This window comes from Asparagus officinalis, chromosome 7 (genome assembly GCF_001876935.1).
Source record: "Asparagus officinalis chromosome 7, Aspof.V1, whole genome shotgun sequence".
Taxonomy (NCBI): Eukaryota; Viridiplantae; Streptophyta; class Magnoliopsida; order Asparagales; family Asparagaceae; genus Asparagus; species Asparagus officinalis.
This window is the reverse complement of record NC_033800.1, coordinates 21,334,790-21,356,172: the sequence shown is the minus strand read 5'-3', so window position 1 is coordinate 21,356,172 and position 21,383 is coordinate 21,334,790. Positions and strand designations below refer to the sequence as shown.

General features: G+C 33.8%; 1 protein-coding gene, 1 long non-coding RNA gene and 1 pseudogene across 2 annotated transcripts in view; all 3 read right to left on the bottom strand.

The window, feature by feature from the left end:
- The window catches only part of LOC109850122 (ricin B-like lectin R40C1), a 7,554-nt gene extending 6,277 nt beyond the window's left edge, over positions 1-1,277 (bottom strand). The window contains exon 1 of the mRNA XM_020420047.1: positions 1,050-1,277. Coding sequence (XP_020275636.1) covers positions 1,050-1,220 — 171 coding nt within the window. The 5' untranslated portion in view covers positions 1,221-1,277. The remainder of the gene's footprint in view (positions 1-1,049) is intronic.
- On the bottom strand, positions 10,892-16,407 carry LOC109849245. The gene is made up of 3 exons (XR_002249048.1): positions 16,366-16,407; positions 16,217-16,276; positions 10,892-10,961 (listed from the first exon to the last, which is right to left on the bottom strand). It is a non-coding gene; the product is annotated as an uncharacterized LOC109849245 (long non-coding RNA).
- On the bottom strand, positions 12,376-15,311 carry LOC109849244 (annotated as a pseudogene).

Sequence of the window (21,383 nt, the reverse complement as noted above, 5' to 3'; positions counted from 1 at the left end):
AAGTTCTCTTTTTTTTTTTTTTTTTTTTGGTACAGATTTTATATTTATTATTGGCTTTTACTCAAGAATTATTCCTTGTCAAAGCTCAGTGTCCGCTTGCCTCTTGTTGAAGTTAACAATGTCATTACTGATTAAGGGAATAAGAACCCATTTTTGGCATGACAAGACTTTATTTGGAGAAATCCCATGGGTAAATGTCAGAACCCCCCTTACGTTCGGGCATTTCTCAGATAACCCCCTTACCTTTCAAAATCTCTAAATCCCCCATCAAGCGTGGGGGTTCTCAGAAAACCTCATCCACCTTTCAACGTATTTCCAAACCGGAAAATAAAAGGGCCTAATCGTGCTACCACAGCTTTCACGTAGGTGGATAAAATTACGCAGAAAGTTATACGGTTCATGCCTTTAGGGGCTTCTTTTGGAAAAAAGTTGTAACTTGAAGGGGGTCTTCTGACAACCCCAAAACTTAAGCGGGTTTTGCGGTATTTTTAAAATTTAAATAGGGATGATCGTGGCAGGGGGAGGTAAAAAGGGGAGATAGGGGAGAGAGAAGACGAAAGAGTTAAAAGGAGCTCCCTTCCGTCCAGTTCCACCCAAATTTGGGGATGAACAAAGTTTGTATCGATGAGCGTGAATGTAGGGGAACGAGGGTGAATACCCCAAGATCCCAAAAGATGTGAGTGGTTTTGTGAAATTTACCCAAGATTTCTAATGTGATCAGAAACATATATACAACAACAAAAAAAAAAATTGAAAAAAAAAAATTCCAAAGCGACTTCTGAGGAACACCTCATCTCATAATTTAAATACACCGCCACCCAGATAATTCACTATCGTCTCCAGTTTGAAGGTAAACTAAAAAAAGAAAAGCAAGAATTCGAATGACGGAAATGCGGATCTTCATACGAAACATATGGGGGGTTTTTTCACATTCAACCCCAAATGCACTTTGCCACCCAGAAAAAGAAGAAGAAGAAGAAGAAGAACCGATAAAATAACTTACCCTCTGATTATTCAAAGTAATATTTACAAAATTAAATTAAATATACCTGGTACTCATCTCTAGGATTAGCAGGGGCCAACACGACCTCCCCGTTCCTGATGGTGAGGGAGTAGTTCTCAGCGGCCTTGGTGTAAATCCTCACTGGGTGATGCTGAGGAGGAACAGCAGCAGGAGCATCTTGGTTGTGGTGGTGGTGGTGGTGACCAAACAAACTCATTTTTGATCTCAACAACAAAAATTCAAGATTGGAACTTGTTTTTGATGCCTCCCACTTTGAGCTGAGGGGATCTTTATATAGGGGGCAGAGGAAAGGGGTGTTCACAGAATTAAGCATTTTCTTATTGGAAGGTAATAATTACAATTAATTTTTAGTGGGGTTTTGCATAAAACCCTGTAACCTATCGTATTTGCAAATTTACGCACACATTCATCTGTATTGGATAAAAATAGCCCTCCAGTCGTAAAGTTTCAAAAATATCCTCTACTCTCGTCTATTAAGTTTATATTTAAAAAGCAAAAAGTTTAATTACTCTAGCCGTAATTTTAAAAACCTAATACACTGAACATGTATTTTGAAATTAATGGGAGGATAGCTTTGGAAAAATCTAAAAGAATAATCTCAAAAGGACGTTGGTATAAATTTACAAAACGATCAATCTTGAGTGCCAAATTTGTAAATAGAATTGATTTCAAGGGTATATATGCATAAACACTTGATTTTTACTTCGAAAGACTAGTATTTATGTGACGCCTCGGTTCAGTCGCCTCAATCGTCAGTTACCAACCAAAGAAGGGCAATTGGAGGGAAGCTTACCTGCTCACTTGTTTTTTTCTTGTGGACTTATCTTTACCAAAGTTTAGGTGTATGTTGGTGGCGTTACATGGTTCAATATGAAGCTGGGATAATCATTTATTGTTTGGGTATAAGAACCCATTTTTGGCGTGACAAGACTTTATGCAACCTTTCTCCAAAATGAATATCTTAATTCTTTGAAACTCCCTAAATTTGGGGGGGTTTTCTTTAATTTTTATAGTTTAGGAACGTTTTATGCAAATCACCCCAATTTTTAGGAGGTTTTTAGTAAAAATTTACCAAAAGAATGACATATTCAACGAGTCGGAGCTAATTGCACCCGAGGAGTGTTAGCTACAGTTGGGAGTGCACAGCACTAGAGCTGTAGCAGGGACATGTATCCCTTCACGTTCTTGTAGAGGGCACATGTCCTAAGCACAGCGCGAGTGTCGTGCACTCGCGGGCTGTGATTAGAATTGCTCAATTGCCCATAGACTACCGATGTTGTGATATGACTAAATTGAACTTACCATCCCAATAATTCTATTGTTTGTATAAATCCTGAGTGAAATTTTTAACCTTTTGTCCAGAGGATCTATCCACAACAATAAATTTCCACTCATAAGGCTTATTAACAACAATATAACTCTTCCAATGGTTTACCTACAACAATAGAACTACAAAGATAGTAAATCCAATTTAGAGAGAGTAAGGAGGTTGATCTGCAATCAACCGAGAGCCTATTACAAAAAGGGTTAACTTTCTATAATTATCAGAAAACCCCTTATATTTTTAATATTTATTAGAAAATCCCCTTAAATTTTAACAATTTTATCAGAAAAACCCACAACCCCCAGAAAACAAAACATTAGTGAGTAAAATCAAGGAGGTTAACTTTCTATAATTATCAGAAAACCCCTTATATTTTTAATATTTATTAGAAAATCCCCTTAAATTTTAACAATTTTATCAGAAAAACCCACAACCCCCAGAAAACAAAACATTAGTGAGTAAAATTAAACGAGAGGATATTTTTACTAGTAAAACTTGTGGTTCATCCTTTTTGGGAGTATTTTGAAAACAAAGTAAAGTAGGGATTTCTATAATTAAACATGTACTAATCTCTGGAATTAGCGGGGCCTAACGCAACATCGCCATTCCTAATAGCGAGAGAGGTTCTGCAGCCTTGGTGTAAATACTCTCCAGACTTTACCCTTTTTGCCACTTTGACATCTTGAAGTCATTTCCATTAATTAAAAAACCCTAAGAGCCTGTTTGGATTTGTAGGGGGTGAAGGGAAGTTAAGGAAAACTATGTGAGAGAATGGAAGGGAAGTGAAGGGAGTTCTCTTCCGCTTGGTTACACCCCAATTTGAGGGGTAACAAATTTTATACTATTAGGGGGTGAACAAAGGGGAACTAGGGTGAATAACTTCACCTCCTAAATGTTCCCAAACAAGATGAATGGAGGTAAATGGTTCCCCTAACTTCCCTTCACCCTTATTCCCCTCAATCCAAACAAGCCCTAAGTTAAAAAGATTAACTTCAAATCATCCAAGTTGGTTTCTTAGGATATTGTTGGGGAAAAAATTTTGGAGGTATCAAACTAACAAAATTGATCAAACTTTAGAGTATTTAAGGGCTATTAGCACTTAAACCTTATAGTTTCCCGTACATTACACTTATGAGCATGTTTGGCAACGTACTTATCATTTTAAATTATGAGTGTATTTTTACTTATATGAGTTCAAGATTATGCTAGGTAAAGTTTAATTATTTGCTTATTTTTAGCTTGTAAGAAAAAATTAAATTGGATATCTCAACTTATTTTTTGGTACTTATAAGAAGATTTACTTATTACTGGCAAAAAGCTAATTTATCTGCTAATAATATCAATAAAAATAAGCAATAAGTAACTTATAAATTTCATGCAATAAATATTAGCCAAACATATATCCTATGTACTTAGGGCTGTCTAAAACAGCCCGCGCGGCCCGGAGCCCGGCCCGGGCCGGCTCTTTTTTGCCCGGCCCGGGTCCGGCCCGGCCCGGAATAGTAGTTTTTTTTATTTTTTTTATTTTTATGTATTATATTATATATGTATATATAAATATATATAATATTTATAATATATGTATATATAATATGTTTTTATATATGTATAATATATGTATATATATAATATATGTATATATATAACATATTTCTATATATGTATAATATGTCATATGTGTGTATATATATACTCTCTCTTAGTATATAAGTATATATAAGTATACTCTCTCTTATGTAAGTATATATATGTATAAGTATATATAAGTATACTTTCTCTTATATAAGTATATATAAGAATACTCTCTCTTATATATGTATAATGTATGCATGTATGTATATATATACTCTCTCTTAGTATATATGTATATATAAGTATACTCTCTCTTATATATGTATACTCTCTCTTATATAATATATTTCTATATATGTATAATATGTCATATGTGTATGTATATATATACTCTCTCTTAGTATATAAGTATATATAAGTATACTCTCTCTTATATAAGTATATATATGTATAAGTATATATAAGTATACTTTCTCTTATATAAATATATATAAGAATACTCTCTCTTATATATGTATAATGTATGCATGTATGTATATATATACTCTCTCTTAGTATATATGTATATATAAGTATACTCTCTCTTATATATGTATACTCTCTCTTATATAATATATTTCTATATATGTATAATATGTCATATGTGTATGTATATATATACTCTCTCTTAGTATATAAGTATATATAAGTATACTCTCTCTTATATAAGTATATATATGTATAAGTATATATAAGTATACTTTCTCTTATATAAGTATATATAAGAATACTCTCTCTTATATATGTATAATGTATGCATGTATGTATATATATACTCTCTCTTAGTATATATGTATATATAAGTATACTCTCTCTTATATATGTATACTCTCTCTTATATAATATATTTCTATATATGTATAATATGTCATATGTGTATGTATATATATACTCTCTCTTAGTATATAAGTATATATAAGTATACTCTCTCTTATATAAGTATATATATGTATAAGTATATATAAGTATACTTTCTCTTATATAAGTATATATAAGAATACTCTCTCTTATATATGTATAATGTATGCATGTATGTATATATATACTCTCTCTTAGTATATATGTATATATAAGTATACTCTCTGCCGGAACCCGGCCCGGTCGGGCCCGGGCCCGGGCCCGGACCCGGCCCGGGGTACCCGGGTCCGGGTCCGGGCTCCAGTTTTGCCCGGCCCGGGCCCGAATTTCCGGGCCGGGCCGGGCCGGGCCGGCCCGGATGGACAGGCCTAATGTACTCTCACTTTTTTGGCAGTGCTTATATATTATGAAGTTTTTTAAAATTTGCACTTTAATATCATATACAAACGTGAGAATTTTGCTATGAATTTTTACTTTATGACACTCCCAAGCTAATGTTAGCACTTTTTAGCTTTAAATATTCATCAAATTTACTATAAAAAATTATTATAATTTAATTTGAAAAATGTAATTGAGATATGTTTAAAATATAGAATCATGATATACTTTACAGTAAATTTAACTAACATTAAGCAAGAAAAAATTTCTTAAATTAGCTGGCGAGTGTCACTTTAAAGAATTCGTAGCAACATTCTCGTGTTTGTATGACTTAAGATATTAAAGTATAACTTTAAAAAACTTCAAGATATGTAATTGCGGACAAAAAAAAGTGAGGGTAGAATGGTACAAGTAGGGGTGCATTCGGTCCGGATACGGCTCGGATATGATGCTTATCATATCCATATCCGCTTACCCATCTCGGATACAGATACAGATACGGATATACATCGGTAAGAAAATTTTATAACCATATCCGCTAAAATTGGATACGGTTACGGATATACATGTGGATATATAAGCGGATATGCATGCAGATACAAAATAGATATGAGAAAACTAGATAGTATTGAGAAAAACATAGTTCATGTGATACAAAAGAGTTCGTTAATATGTCCATTATAACTGAAATGTTAACATTAGACATCTTGATCATCAAAATTAACCACAAATCCATAACCTAATAATCGAAACTATCGTAAGAGTATAACTAATATGTATTCGGATATTTCGAATACAGATACGGATATTTCACTACAAAACCATATCCGTAACCATATTCTATTGGTTATAGATTTGAGTAACCATATTCGTATCCTAACGGATACGGTTACGGATATTTCATCGGATACGAATACGGATTAGCACCCCTAAATACAATCTAGGAAACTATTATAAGGCATTTAAGTGTTAATTTTAGAGAAATATTTTTGTGGACAAGTATTAATATGACCCTCGGTTCAGTCGCCTGAAGTTGTCAGTTGCCAACAAAAGACGGGCACTCGGAGAGAGAAAGTTTACCTGCTCATGCAACTCTTTATTTGTTCTAGATCCTTGGCTTACTCAAGAATTAGGGGCTGTTTGTTTGCAAAAATGGGAAGGGGAAAGCCTGCCAAATCTGACAAAAACTGTCAGTTTTGTTTGTTTGCAAAAATGGGAAGGGGAAAGCCTGCCAAATCTGACAAAAACTGTCAGTTTTGACAGGCTTTCTTGCAAAAACGCCTCTAGGAAAGCCTGCCAAATCTGACAAAAACTGTCAGTTTTGACAGGCTTTCTTGCAAAAACGCCTCTAAAAAAGGTGTACCTTTATGGCGTTACTTAAAAATAAGTGATGAATGGCGTTACTTAAAAATAACGTGGACCTTTATGGCGTTACTTAAAAATAAGTGATGAATGGCGACATCTTGTTCAAAGTGAAGTTATTGATGTCATGAATATATTTTGGGAACAAGGAGCCGTTTTTTGGTGTGACAAGACTTCACACCACTTTTTCTCAAAAAAAATTTTTAGTTTTGGGACGGGAGCCTGCCCTGTCAAATTTTCCTGCCATTTGAGTCTCCAACCCTCAACTTTGATTGAAGCCTTTTCTTTATTTTTTATGAAATAAAATAATATTTGTTTAGAAACAACAATAAATATGAAAGTATCATGAATGTGTTCGACAACTTTGAATTATAATTCACTTCTTATAAATCAAATTTTATTTAACAGACTTGGAGAAGCATAAATGAGGTTTTAAATTTTTGTAAGATGTTATAGGTATATAGGATTGTTACTCGGTCAAATTTGATGGCTTATAAGTTAAAATGAACCATTTGCCAAACATGTGAAAGTGAATACCAACTTATGTAGCCGAAGCGTGATAAAAAAAAAAATAACTACTCGTTTTTGTATGAACAAAACATCACAAATCCCTAGGAATAGAAAACTTTCTGAATAATGATAACCAATGTAAAAAGTTTACAAATTTGTCTCCCTTATATGCTGTATAAAACAATACAAAAGTACTAAAATAACATTTCCTAAAGCAAATAGACTTCTTAGAAATAAAAAACATTTCATAAGAACTAGAAACTATATTTGACCAAAAATCTTCGACACGCAGTTTGAGCTTAAAGACGATTTCCTTTGACCCCGTAACTCAATTGGAAAACGACAAAATAGTTCCACTTGTAAAGCACTTCTCGAGCTTTCCGAAAATATATAATAATAGCGAATTTATGGAGGGAATCAAAAATTATGGTCCGTTAAAGTTGCACATCGAAATTTGACTGAAAGTCATCATCTTTTCTTGGATCGCCCGAGCTTCGCACAATCGCATTTTTCCTAAAATGCATTAGCAATTACCTCCACCTCACTCTCCCCTCCCTAAAAAAATCGACCCCAACACTACAAGAAATTACATCTTTAACGAAGAGATTTTCCTTCGTTAAAGAGCTGAAAACCCTCGTTATTGTATGCAAACGATAGGGAAAAATCCCTTCGTCACCCGTCGTTGAAGCCCTCTTCGCTAAAGGGTCACGAAGGGATATACTACCCGTCGTTATAGAGTCTATAACGATGGAATATATTACCGTCATTAATATTTACGACGGTAATTATCACCGTCATTACTATCAGTCACGGGGATATTTTCCCGTCGTTACTGTCAGACCCTAGAGGGGGGGTGATTAGGGTCTTATGCTAATCTAATCCGATTAAATGCCAATTAAAAATAATTAACAACTATATTCTTGCAAGATAGGTATACAATCTATTATGGGCAAGAATATGCAATATACACAAAGTGATATATCCTATATGATGAAATATATATGCAAGGATATATAAACTAAGGGTGATATAAACATAAACAAGATAAACAAGATAGTGGACAAAGTGAACAATAGATAATGGCGACAAGAATGATATGAACAATAAGCACAAGTGAGACGCCAAGACAATCACAAACACACAAAGATGATCACGGAGTTCGGACCTTCCGTCCTACGTCTCCGCTCCCCACTCCCGGGGAGAAATCCACTATCAACCGGGTTTTCTACGTTCACCCGAACAACGTTTACACCTCACACTCGGTTTTCTAGCTAACCGAAAACTTTACAATCAACACACTATTGTAATCCCACTCTACACCCACTAAGTGTTGGACCTAGCCGTGTCTCCCTCAAGTGCTCGGTTACAACCTCTCCCTAGGCACGTCAACCGACGCCACTCCTCTTGGGACGATCCCCGACTCTCACCACACACTCCTCACTCGGTGTACAAGTGTATTACAAAGTGAATCTCACAATAAGCACAATATAACAAATGATTGTTCTCAACTATGGATGAGAACACAATTAAGCACAACTCAAAGTTACAAACTCTCACCACCCAACTATACTATGTATGTAAATACTAAAAGCTCAATGTGGGTGTGTGTAACAATGAGTAAAATGAAATCTAACTCAAATAGCAAACTAGCAATAATTAATATATGATAAATCAATAATGAAATTGCTAGGGAAAAGAGTTAGAAAACTTCTCTATAAACACAAAGAGAGGATGAGAAGATTTTGAGGATGAAATCCTCAACTGGTGATGCAAACTCCTCTTTGTAACAGCAAACCTCAAAAACAAACTAAACAAACTCAAACCCTTGTTTAAAAACTTTCTTAAACTTGTTTTTAAAACTCTTTTAATCAATCTGAAAAGACATCAGCAATGGGGTATATATACCCACTAGAAATCTCAGCAAAAACCCCCAAAACAAATGACAAAACAGCCCCCAGAGAAACAGCTCAGAAATAGCCATTAGTAGCCAACGGCTATATTGTCGGTCGACCGAAAATCCCGTCGGTCGACCGATGAGAGCAAAAACACGAAGAAAACTTTCTGGACCATCGTCGGTCGACCGGAAATTCTGTCGGTCGACCGATTTGAGCTCTCGGTCGACCGGACCGGTCGACCGATGACTCTCTGAAAAATACTGACGAATGGTCAATTGACCGGTCGACCGTACCGGTCGACCGAAAACTGACATCCCAGAAAAACAAAGCTGATTTTAAAACACTGTTTAAAAATAGTAAATAAATTCCAAAAAATGTAAAACTTTGGGGAATGATTGTAGACATGATAATAAACATGCTACAATGACTGGTTATCAAAAAGGACTTCCCAAATGAAAAATATCATCATTTTACAAACTAGTCCAAAACATGAAAATATGAGATACTTGAATTTTGATGTTTTGACATAAACCAACTTTTGAAACTTTGTGAAATGTTTTTGTAGACTTAGTAAAACATGTATAAACTGATATTGAAGTCTATAAACTAAGAATACAATATTTTCACAAAATTGCATATTCTATGCAATGTTTTCAAAAACATAATAGAAAATATGAAATATAGAATTTCATATATATAACCATAAAAACTCAAAACATATGTATGTATATATATAACTATATATATGCATAGAAACCAAAACTTATACATATATATATGACTATATATATATATATATACGAAGAAACCAATAATAAATGTGTGTGTATAGATAATTGAGCTTAGAGTATATAACACACATAATATAAACTCCTAAACTAAATTACCCAAGCTTGAGAATAAATGCGAAAACACAAACACTAGACAAACAACATTAGAAGTAAATTGTTTGTTAAACATCATCAAAACAAGAAGGCCAACAGTTACCATCAGTGACGAGATATTTTTCCCGTCATTATCATTAGTTACGGGGATATTTTCCCATCGTTACCATTAGTTACGGGGATATTTTCTCATCGTTGAAGACTAATTAATGACGGTTGGATACCGTCGTAAAAGTCCTCATAATAGGTAATTAGTCACTCATCAACGACGATGCTTTTCCTTCGTTGATGAATAAAATACGGTTTATAAAATTGTCATTATAGACTATAAATTTCTAATATACATTAATAATAATTTTTCCATTCATAGATAACTATCATATTATTCTCAACCTGACACTAAGATTTACAACAAAAATATATTAAAAATACTCAATAATGAATAAGAGGGAAAATAAAAATTCCATTTATTAATAACATCAATAAATAAAATTCCATCATCCTCAAATATTTAATACTAATAACAAGAGTTAATATCCTAATTGTTCCAAAGAAAAATACATGAAACTATCTAAAACAAATTAAAATAAAAGTTTGGGGAAGACACATTCTTTCATATCTAATCATCATCAAAAGAAGACTCGAGCTACCCCCTCCTAATCTTGCATGGATAGCCTGAAATTTTTTTAAAAATCACATAATTAAGAAATATCAATTAAGCAAATATTATCTTATTAAGTAAAAATCACATTTTTTAGTACAAGTAGTCAATCATAAAAGTATATAAGAGATTTTACAAAAAATAATTACCTAGTCCTGCATACGTTCTCGAGTTTGAGGAGTCAATGAAGGTGATTGCCTCAAAAAAAGTTCTTGCAAGCTTTCACTTGTGACTCCAACTCAGACAGTTGTTGAAGTATCTGGTTCTTTCTTTTTTCTTCTATAACTCGTGCTTCCAGATCAGATCGACTAGGGAGCGGTCCTCTCAAATCTTTCAAAGTAGCCCCGCCACTAAATACAGTGATGTGACCATGAGATTGCTTTCCCCAGATTTTCTCAACTATCTCAATGTCAGAAAGTGAAGGGTTTGCTTGTTTGACTTGAACAATTTCATCCTATAAAAAATAAATTCATATGTTAGTACTATATAATGCATCATTATCAAACTTAAACACATATTCTACTTACATATTTATCTTGATCCCTAATATCTAGTATTTCATTAGCTTTCTTTCAAGTTTCATGAAACATATGTGCCACATCAGGTGGATTTCCTGACTTGTCACCCTTATTCAAATGTTAAATAAAAATGAGTACAACATCAAACTAAAAAACAAAGTAGTTTTAAATAAATAGGAAATTAGTTTTGAATGTATACCAATTCCCATGCAATTTGTCTAAAGGGTTTGCTGCCCGTGTGGTAGAACATCTTTCTTTTGCCTCGTTAAGTGTATTTTGTTAGCTTGCTAATTTCTATACATCAAGATTAAAAGATAATTTCAACAATCCAATAATATACATGAAGCAAAATTAATAAAATTAGGAGATTAATACCTGAAATTTTGAAAAAAAAATAATGTTCCTTAACTAGCCAATCCCAGTCATCAACACTCACTTCTGTAGGTTTATTTCTAAGTGCAACTTGTAATGAATTTTCTTTCATATATTTCCTGTGCATGTCACCCCGCCACTTATACCACAAATCACGCAAGTGTCTCATTACTGATTCTCTCTTTTGCTCCATGTTCTCGGCATCAAATTTATCCTATATCAAATTTGAATCAAAATTTAATTTATAAGAATTAAAAACCACACTACAAGAAATTACATCTTTAACGAAGGGATTTCCCTTCGTTAAAGAGCTGAAAACCTTCGTTATTGTATGCTAACGACGAGAAAAAAAATCCCTTCGTCATCCGTCGTTGAAGCCCTCTTCACTAAAGGGTCACGAAGGGATATACTACCCGTCGTTATAGAGTCTATAACGACGGAACATATTACCATCGTTAATATTTACGACGGTAATTATCACCTTTTTTACTATCAGTGACGAGGATATTTTCCCGTCGTTACCATCAGTGACGAGATATTTTCCCGTTGTTACCATTAGTTACGGGGATATTTTCTCGTCGTTATCATTAGTTATGGGGATATTTTCCCATCGTAAAAGTCCTCATAATGGGTAATTAGTATCCCATTAACGACGGTGCTTTCCCCGTTGATGAACAAAATACGGTTTATAAAACCATCATTGTAGACTACAAATTTCTAATATACATTAATAATAATTTTTCCATTCATAGGCAACTATCATATTATTCTCAACCTGACACTAAGATTCACAACACAAATATATTAAAAATACCCAATAATGAATAAAAGGGAAAATAAAAATTCCATTCATTAATAACATCAATAAATAAAATTCCACCATCATCAAATATTCAATACTAATAATAAGAATTAATATCCTAATTGTTCTAAAGAAAAATACATGAAACTATCTATAACAAATTAAAATAAAAGTTCGGGGAAGACACATTATTTCATCCCTAATCATCGTCAAAAGAAGACTCGAGCTACACCACCTCTCCTAATCTTGCATGGATAGCCTGAAATTTTTTAAAAAAATCACATAATTAAGAAATATCAATTAAGCAAATATTATCTTATTAAGTAAAATTCACATAATTAAGAAATATCAATTAAGCAAATATTATCTTTTTCGATTTGTATTCTTAATTACCTCTTCTGCAGATGGACGATTCTTAGGATCAAATGCAAGAAGGCGTTCAAGTAGATGTAAAGCCAAAGGATCTGCATCAGGGAACTTCTGTGAGAAAGGAATCAGAGGTTTTTTGCGCATTCCATTTAAATATCTTTTAGCCTTTTCATTTCGGATCTGTAGGAATCAAGAGCTATAATCAAAACACATACATAAACATGGTAAAAAAAGTTGGATTGATATAAGAAGGATATGTTTTTAAGTTGTCTAGTTCTAAGGATCACATTAAATTCTTCTATGGTGCATAATATACAAATTTATTTTCAAGAATTCTCTGAATAACTCCTGTAGTAGTAAAGGCCCCACAACCATAACCAGAACACAGAAGATGAAAAGCCTAGTTTTGAGGTTTTAGCTTTTTGAATCACTTGTTCTCTAGTTAATATGATTTTCGATATTATTTTTATTATTGCTATCAGATAGCTTGTTTCCTCCTAGTACGGATCTGTGCCTCCAGAACAACAAAGGAACTTAGAAATTCAGGCTGACTACAGTTGCATAGCATGCATTACATACATATATTGAAGCACACATAATTCTATTATTTATGTGGAGCTCTTCATGAGCAATGATGTACTTAAGTGCATATATTAAGTATTGATATTCATTGGTGAATAATTTTTCCATTCCAGCTAGCTTTCCTGCCAACCAAAGAGAGAAACTTGTACACATGTGCAAGGTAAAAATCAGAACTTGTGCTTTGGTTATAAAACAGTATGAAATGATGAACAAACATATAACAGGAAACTGCAACAATAATGTAATGCTAATATAAACAGAAAGTATGGAGAAAAACCAACCCTTGAAATTGTTTCAGGAGGTGGAGTGCCAAGTAGGTCGGTCATGAGATTCAACTGATGCATCCTATACTCCAAATATCAATCGCAGGGGTGTACCGTAAGATGATGAGTAGAAGAGAAACAGATTGGCGTCATCCAAGAAGTATAGTTAAAAATTAGACATGCATGCGTACATCACAAAACATAATCGATTATAACACGGGACATGTACATGAGTATATCTAAAATGAGTGCCAATCACCAGTCCAGTTTATTCACCATTAGCACAACTCTGTACTTAAGAATATTACTTGAAAGTGGAATAGGCAAGAATTAATGCAAATGCATATACCCAGAAAAACATTTTCATGACAACAAAAGAATTAAATGGAAAAGATAATATCTGATGAAGCCATAATAACAAATGAGAAGAGCAGGGTTATGTTCTTAAATTGGGCAAAAAAGCATAAATTATACGCGATACTACCTTGGAGAAAAAAGAGCCACATAGTTCAGGAGCACGGTACCATCGTGTTGCCACATAATCCTATGATGTGAAAATGAAACAAAGAGAATATAAGTCAACGATAAAGATTCAGCATTAGCATATCATCTGCTTCTTTTTCTTCTTTCTTTATCAAGGAGACATATCATGCATCTTGGTAAAGCGTTGTAATGAAAGGATAAAAGAACAAGTTCGGCTATGAAGCCATGAAACAACTACTCAGAAATCAAATAAAATCATAGGCGTCAAGGCACCAGTTTTTCACTTTTAAATCAAAGATAAAACTAGTATTGCAAGAGGAGAAATTTCATACCGTCCAGAATATAACCGAGGGAGCATCATCAAATGAAACACGAGCAAGACCAAAGTCACAAACATTCAGTTTACAATCCGTATTTGCAAGAATATTTTTTGGCTTCAAATCCCGATGAAAAACATTGGCTGATAACCAACAACACACAACAAACAACCATTGAAATTGTTAGAGAAAAATAGTTGTCAATGCCCAATCAAGCCAGCCAAAAAAAAGGCATTCACCAGTGTGGATATACTTCATAGCTCGCAGAAGCTGGTACAGGAAAAACTGATGGTGTTCAGGCGTGAGATCGTCATTTGCCTTAATAACTTGATGAAGGTCATATTCCATCAACTCGAAAACAAAATAAATATCTTTAAATTCTCTCCGCGAGGGAGGAAGCATTATGTGCCTAATTTCTACAATGTCAGGGTGGCGGAGCAGCCTAAGCACCTTGATCTCTCGTAGGATGCGAGTAGCATCCGAAACATGCTCGAAGACATCGTTTATCTTCTTGATTACCACCTTCTCTCCATTGTGGGTATCCACGGCCGAGCCGACGACCCCATAACTTCCCTTGCCGACCACCTCATGAATCTGGTATCAGCTCGCTTTCCCGTATTCGGTGAAGAAGTATGCTTCATTTGTGCTCTGCATATGTTCATAGCTTAAAAAACTAGCTACCTATCTTAAAGAAAATGCAGATACGGTTAAAAATCCTAACTTGTTGCTAACATTGAATGCTACAATGAAAGTTAGCAAGAATCAAACAACTGGGTATTAACAAGTGTAACAAAAATTCAACTTTTTACGGATGAAATAATCTCGTATCAAAATCGCGCCCATTCTCAAGAGTTGAAAGAGATCTAAGAGTCAAAACCGAACCTTTTTATCGACCATCGCCCTCCACTTGGGAACACTGACTACTTTGAGACCAGTAAGATCGTAATCAATGACAACTTCAATCTCACTTCCTTCAACTTCTGTTTCTTTTCCCTCTTCATGTTGTTGATTGGGATCGATGAAATGGGTAGAGACGCTTTGATTTTGGTGCTTGAACAAGCGACGGACGCCATCAACGAACATGCCTCGGCCCCCCATTTCACTACGAAAATATCACCGCCATTGATGGATGCTCGAGAGTCTCGCTCCACGGTCTCCAGGGAGGGGGGGGGGAGTTGGCAAAAACAAGAGACGATGAGGAGCGCGAGAGCGGACGACGAGATATGGAGGCGACGATGATAAGGAGGTGGATTTTTTTAACTAGGGTTTAAATCGTTATTTTTGCGGTTAGAGGATGATTAGGATTTGTGGGTTTGTAAAATTTGGTTTCGGGTTTTAGTTGGGGCTTCGGGTTTGGTTATGGGATTTGTTAATAGAAATAGGTTAATTTCAGTCCAATTATGATTAGGAGTCCCATCAATGAAGGTAATGCCCCCCTTCATTTTAAGGAGACCTAATAACGACGGTAGTAGGATCAAATCAACGAAGGGATTAGAAAACCGTTATCCCATATCACAATATTTCTCTATTATTTGTAATCACTCGACGAAGGGTTTAAAACCCGTCGTTATTATATGCACATTAATGACGGGCAGCTGGTCCCTTCACTAATTTTGGTCGTTAAATAGCAGATTTCTTGTAGTGCCAATTGCAAAAAATTAATTTTCAATGTACATTAATGGATGCCCACATATGATCTTTATTTTATTATGGTATTTTGGCCCAATTCTCAACAGCTACTGGGCAAATATTTCTATCACGAATAATAATTCCTAGATATCGTGAAAATTCTGGCTCAATAGCTCTATTCTGATAAAAAATAATGATCATTTTCTCCCCATGTGACAAATTATTCAACTTTAGACACTTATTATTACCACGAGGTGGATTTTTCTTCTTTTGAGAATTATCAGCTGCATACATCATATCATATGTTAGAAACAAGATATAGGTAAAAAGAAATTGATAAAAATATTACTTCTTGTAATTAATAAAGATTATACCTTCTTGTCGAGATTCATTTAGTATTACATCATCACTTTGCACTCGATGATTATTTGATTCTACAAAAATTGAGTAATTATTAATCTAATCATAAAAAATAAATTGAAAGATAAAAAAGAAATAATAATAAATTTTAAGTCTAATCAACCTGCAGAATCATCATTCTCTTCATTGTTAGTATTTGCACTTCTCCTGCGATTTTGTGCAAAATTCTCCTTTTCAAAGTTTTCTGAATCAGCGCTAAAATTTGTACCCATATTTTGATCTTGTATTGGATTCTGAATATTCAAGTTCTTGTCATGACAAGTACGGAGTTGTTCCATTCTTAATGAATTTTCTGCACGTGCTTGAAGTCGCTTCCTAATTAATGACCTGAGTGCTAGAAATTGTGCCCTTTTGCTTTTGGAAGTGACTTCTTGAGTTTTCATTTTTCTGCTATGAATAGGAATTTAAGTATCATACACTATGTATAAAACAAATGTCAAAAGAGAAATGAATAAAAGAAAAAGAAATCCCCAAGGACAAGAATAATAATAAATACATAATACACTAATGTAGAAGCACTTGCTGCAATGTCAAAGCCACATCCAAAATATGAAGAAAAGAACATCATATGTCTAAAAAAGTAATAGTTATAGTAAGATACAACTTAAAATTTATCTCAATAACACAATATCATTTGTGTTCTATTCTTTAATTAAAGCGTTCTAATTCTCTGCTTGAGTATTTTTCCTCTTTTTTGAAGTTGAGACCGAATTTACAATAATTGGATCAATATCATTCCTTCTCAAATTGATATAATCATCTTCCAATGATGTTGATGCAATAGCCTGAGCATCAAATGATTCATCTTGCAAATAAACTTCAACTCCATCGTTTGTTATCTCACAATCATCTGTATCTGGTGGCATATCAAAGGAATCACGGGGTTGTGCTTTAAGAACTACATGCCAACCTTCATTGGCAATATCCTCAACATAAAAAACTTGTGATGCTTGGCCAGCAAGTATAAAGTGGTCATTCGTCCTTAGCAAATGTCGACAGTTAATACTGACAAATCCATATTTATCTTCTTTCAAAGTGGTCTCTTTTCCTTTGTTGTGCACATCCCACCACTTACAACGAAATAAAACAATCTTTCTTCCACCAAGATACTCTAATTCGACAACTTCAACCAAAACACCATAATAATCTATATCTCCACCATCACCAGCATCACCAACAACTGCAACCCCGTTATTTTGAGTTGACAAACAATTATCTCGACTTTCTGTATGAAATCGATGTCCATTTATGATAAATCCAGTAAAACATTTAACAATCTTACTTGGACCACGAGATAATGAAAGTAAGTCATCATCTTCTCGATAACTCTGATAAACCTAAACAAAACCAAAATATGATCAAGTCATGGAACATGTAATAAAATGAACCAATCAAGATATTAAAAAATAAGGCAAGATATGTACATACTAGAGATTGGAACCACTCGATAAAGTTCTTATCCCAATCTTTATCATCATAGTGATTTGTGGGTTCTCTCACGAATTCATTGTAGTCCCTACATTAAAATATCATAAATATGATTAACATTGATTAACTATAGTAAATTTATTAATAGAATCTTAAACTTTAGTGACTTACTCAATGTGTGGTTGCATTTCATCACAGTTTTTTAGAACATAAATATAAGCTTGTAACCACTCACGTTCATCAAGGTAGTGGGTGGTGGCAGCACCCAATGCCCGCCCACTATGTCTGAAAATAGATAGTTGTGCTTCATGACATTCTCTATTGTTATCTTTATAATTTCTTTCAAGGCGATTAAACTTTATCTCGAAGCCTTTTAGATACCTTGAGCAAAGTATCATACATTCATCTGCTATATATCCTTCAACAATTGACCCTTTTGGACGTGTCCTATTTCTGATATATGACTTATAAGTATAAAGCTGACGCTCCACTGGGTACATCCATCGAAATCGAACAGGCCCTCCAAGTATGGCTTCAGATGCTAAATGAACTAGTAAATGCAGCATAACATCAAAAATTAAAGGTGGAAATATCTTCTCAAGCTTACATAACGTAAGTGGAATCTGCTCATCAATTTGTTTTAGTTCATCCACCCTTAATGTCTTGGCACATAATATAGTGAAGAATATGGAAAGTTTAATAATTGGTTCACACACTTTTGCAGGAAGAAGGCCACGAATTGTTACAGGAATCAAGCGATGCAAAAGAATGTGACAATCATGACTCTTTAACCCCAAAATCTTACGCTCTTTAAGGTTTACACATTGAGAAATATTGGATGAAAATCCATCTGGAACTTTTAACTCCTTCAGAAATCGACAGAATTTGCTTTGCTCTTCTTGGGATAAAGTATAACGAGCTGCTGGCATCACAAGTTTATCTCCTCTCTGGATTGGATGTAACTCCGGTTTTAAACCCATTGCTTGTAAATCGAGACGGGCTTTGATATTATCCTTTGTCTTTCCTTTAATGTTCATGATTGTTCCCAGCAGACTATCACAAATATTCTTCTCAATATGCATGACATCTAAATTATGTCGCAATAAGAGAGTTCTCTAATATGGTAAATCAAAAAAAAACTTTTCTTATTCTAATTATCTCCCCGTATTTCGTGTGATATTTTAATTTTCTTCTCAGGATGATTGGTCAAGGTGATTCCTATAAGATCTTCCACCTGCTTAAGGATGTCATCTCTTATCAGCTTCGGCGCTGCATACCCTCTCTCCCTACCTAGTGTCATCAAATGATTTTTTATCCTTTCTTCAACTGTGATTTTCATCAAGATAGCGACGATGTCCCATATAGCTCTGCTTGCCTCCATTAGATAACCTGATAGAGTGAGTGTGCTTATTACAACAAGGACATGCAAATTTCCCCTTAGTGCTTCATCCAGATAAATTTGCATAAGCAGGAAAATCATTAATAGTCCAAATTAGTGCTGCACGTAAAATAAAATTCTGTCTCAGAGATACATCATATGTTCAAACGCCTGAGACCCATAACTCCTTTAGTTCTTCTATCAATGGTTGTAAGTAGCTGTTAATAGCATCTCCAGGACTAGTTGGACCAGGAATGAGCATAGATAAAATAAAATTGGATTGTTTCATGTACATCCATGGTGGTAAGTTATATGGTACAAGTAAAACATGCCATATGCTATAAGAAACTTTTGAATTTGTGAAAGGCTGGAAACCATCACTTGCAAGACCGAGCCTAACATTTCGGGGCTCTTCGGCAAAGCTTTCATGTAGCTCATTAAAGTTTTTCCAAGCCTCTGAGTCAGCTGGATGCCTATCACTCCGTCCTCAACTTGTCTTTCACGGTGCCATCTCATATCAGAAGCTGTCTTCGAAGACATGTAAAACCTTTACAATCGTGGCTTAAGAGGAAAGTATTGCAATGTCTTTTGAGGTATTTTTTTACCATTTGCCTTTCGCTTGATCTATTTTCCATGTTTATCAAGTTTCCACCTAGAAGCACCACATCTCTGACACGTATCAAGACCTTCTTCACTTTTCCAAAACAGCATGCAAGAGAATGGACACGAATCAATTTTTTCATATGATAGGCCAAGGTCACGGATAAACTTTTTGGCCTTGTCATACGAATTAGACGGTGTTGATTCCCCTGGCAATAGCTCCTCATTTAAAAACTGGAGCAACATTGAGAATGATTTATTACTCCACCTATTTAGGCTCTTTATGTGAAGTAGTTTCACTAAAGCAGATAACTTTGAACATTTAGAGCCTTCATACAAAGGTTTCTCGGAGTCACCTAAAAGACTGTAGAATTGTTTTGTATGTCCATCTGGTTCCTGCTCACGAATGTCCTGACTCGACGTGGCATCAGGTGCAACAACGCCAGTTAAATTATGAAATAAATCTCCAATCATTTCTTGCATTTCATCGTCACTCTAGCTTTCTTCTGTCATTTCTTCTTGTTCTTCATGAAACTCAGTTATGGACTCACCTTGTCTTTCGCCGTGATGACACAAAAATCTGTAGTTTTTAATAATTCCATGAACAATCAAGTGGGTCTTTACCGACTCACGATTACCAGACTTCACATTGCTGCATTTAACACATGGACATCGAATTTCAAAGTTGTCATTCTTTTGATTGAAACTATTAAACAACTTCTCATATGCATAGTCTAAAAAGTTATCAACCCCTTCTTCATATTTTGGATCAAGTCTATCATCATCTACTAGGTCCATCCAATCTTTATTCGGTGCCATTTCAAGCAATATACTCAAATTTCCTAAAAAATATTTCAACCTCGTCAAAAACTAAATACAAAGAAATGCTTAATTTTATTTTGAGACACATATGTTTAGATATGAGGTCATTCAGCATCTAAAGGCAAAGATGCATATATGATGTCATTCAGAAACTATTTATTTATGCAATCATTGGTCAATGTGGAACTTATATAAAAACACCCTCACATGTCATTCAGAAACTATTTATTTATGCAATCATTGGTCAATGTGGAACTTATATAAAAACACCCTCACAATGTTGTCATTGGTGTAATGTATAAATCAAACATAGGAAATAAGGCATCATGCATGATTGCAAATAACATTAATTCACATGTCTTTATCCCAAGATCTTAAATAATTTGGTATGAAAATGCATGCACTCTATAACTGCAAAACTTATTTCACATGATTATGAATTTTATTTATCTTACATAGCATTTGGCTTCATTATATCATTGATTATATTAGTTAAATATTAAAATATAGACTAATATAAGATATATTATATTAATTAATATAATTATTTATTATATTATATTATGTTTATTATATTATTTTAATAGTATACCATTTTTTTGTATATTATATTATATGATATTACATCAATATATGTCATGCTTTAATTTAATATAATAGAATAATATAATATAATAAAATGACTTTATTATACTTTAACACTCTTATTATAATATATTAATTTAATTTAAAGTATACGAATATAATATGTTATATAAAATAAAATGGCAAATTATTTATTATGTAATATTTTATATTTTTAAATATATTTTATAATTTCCTATAATATTTAACTTTAATATAATAGTAATTTTATTATATTATATTAATTTGATATAATATATAGTAATCTA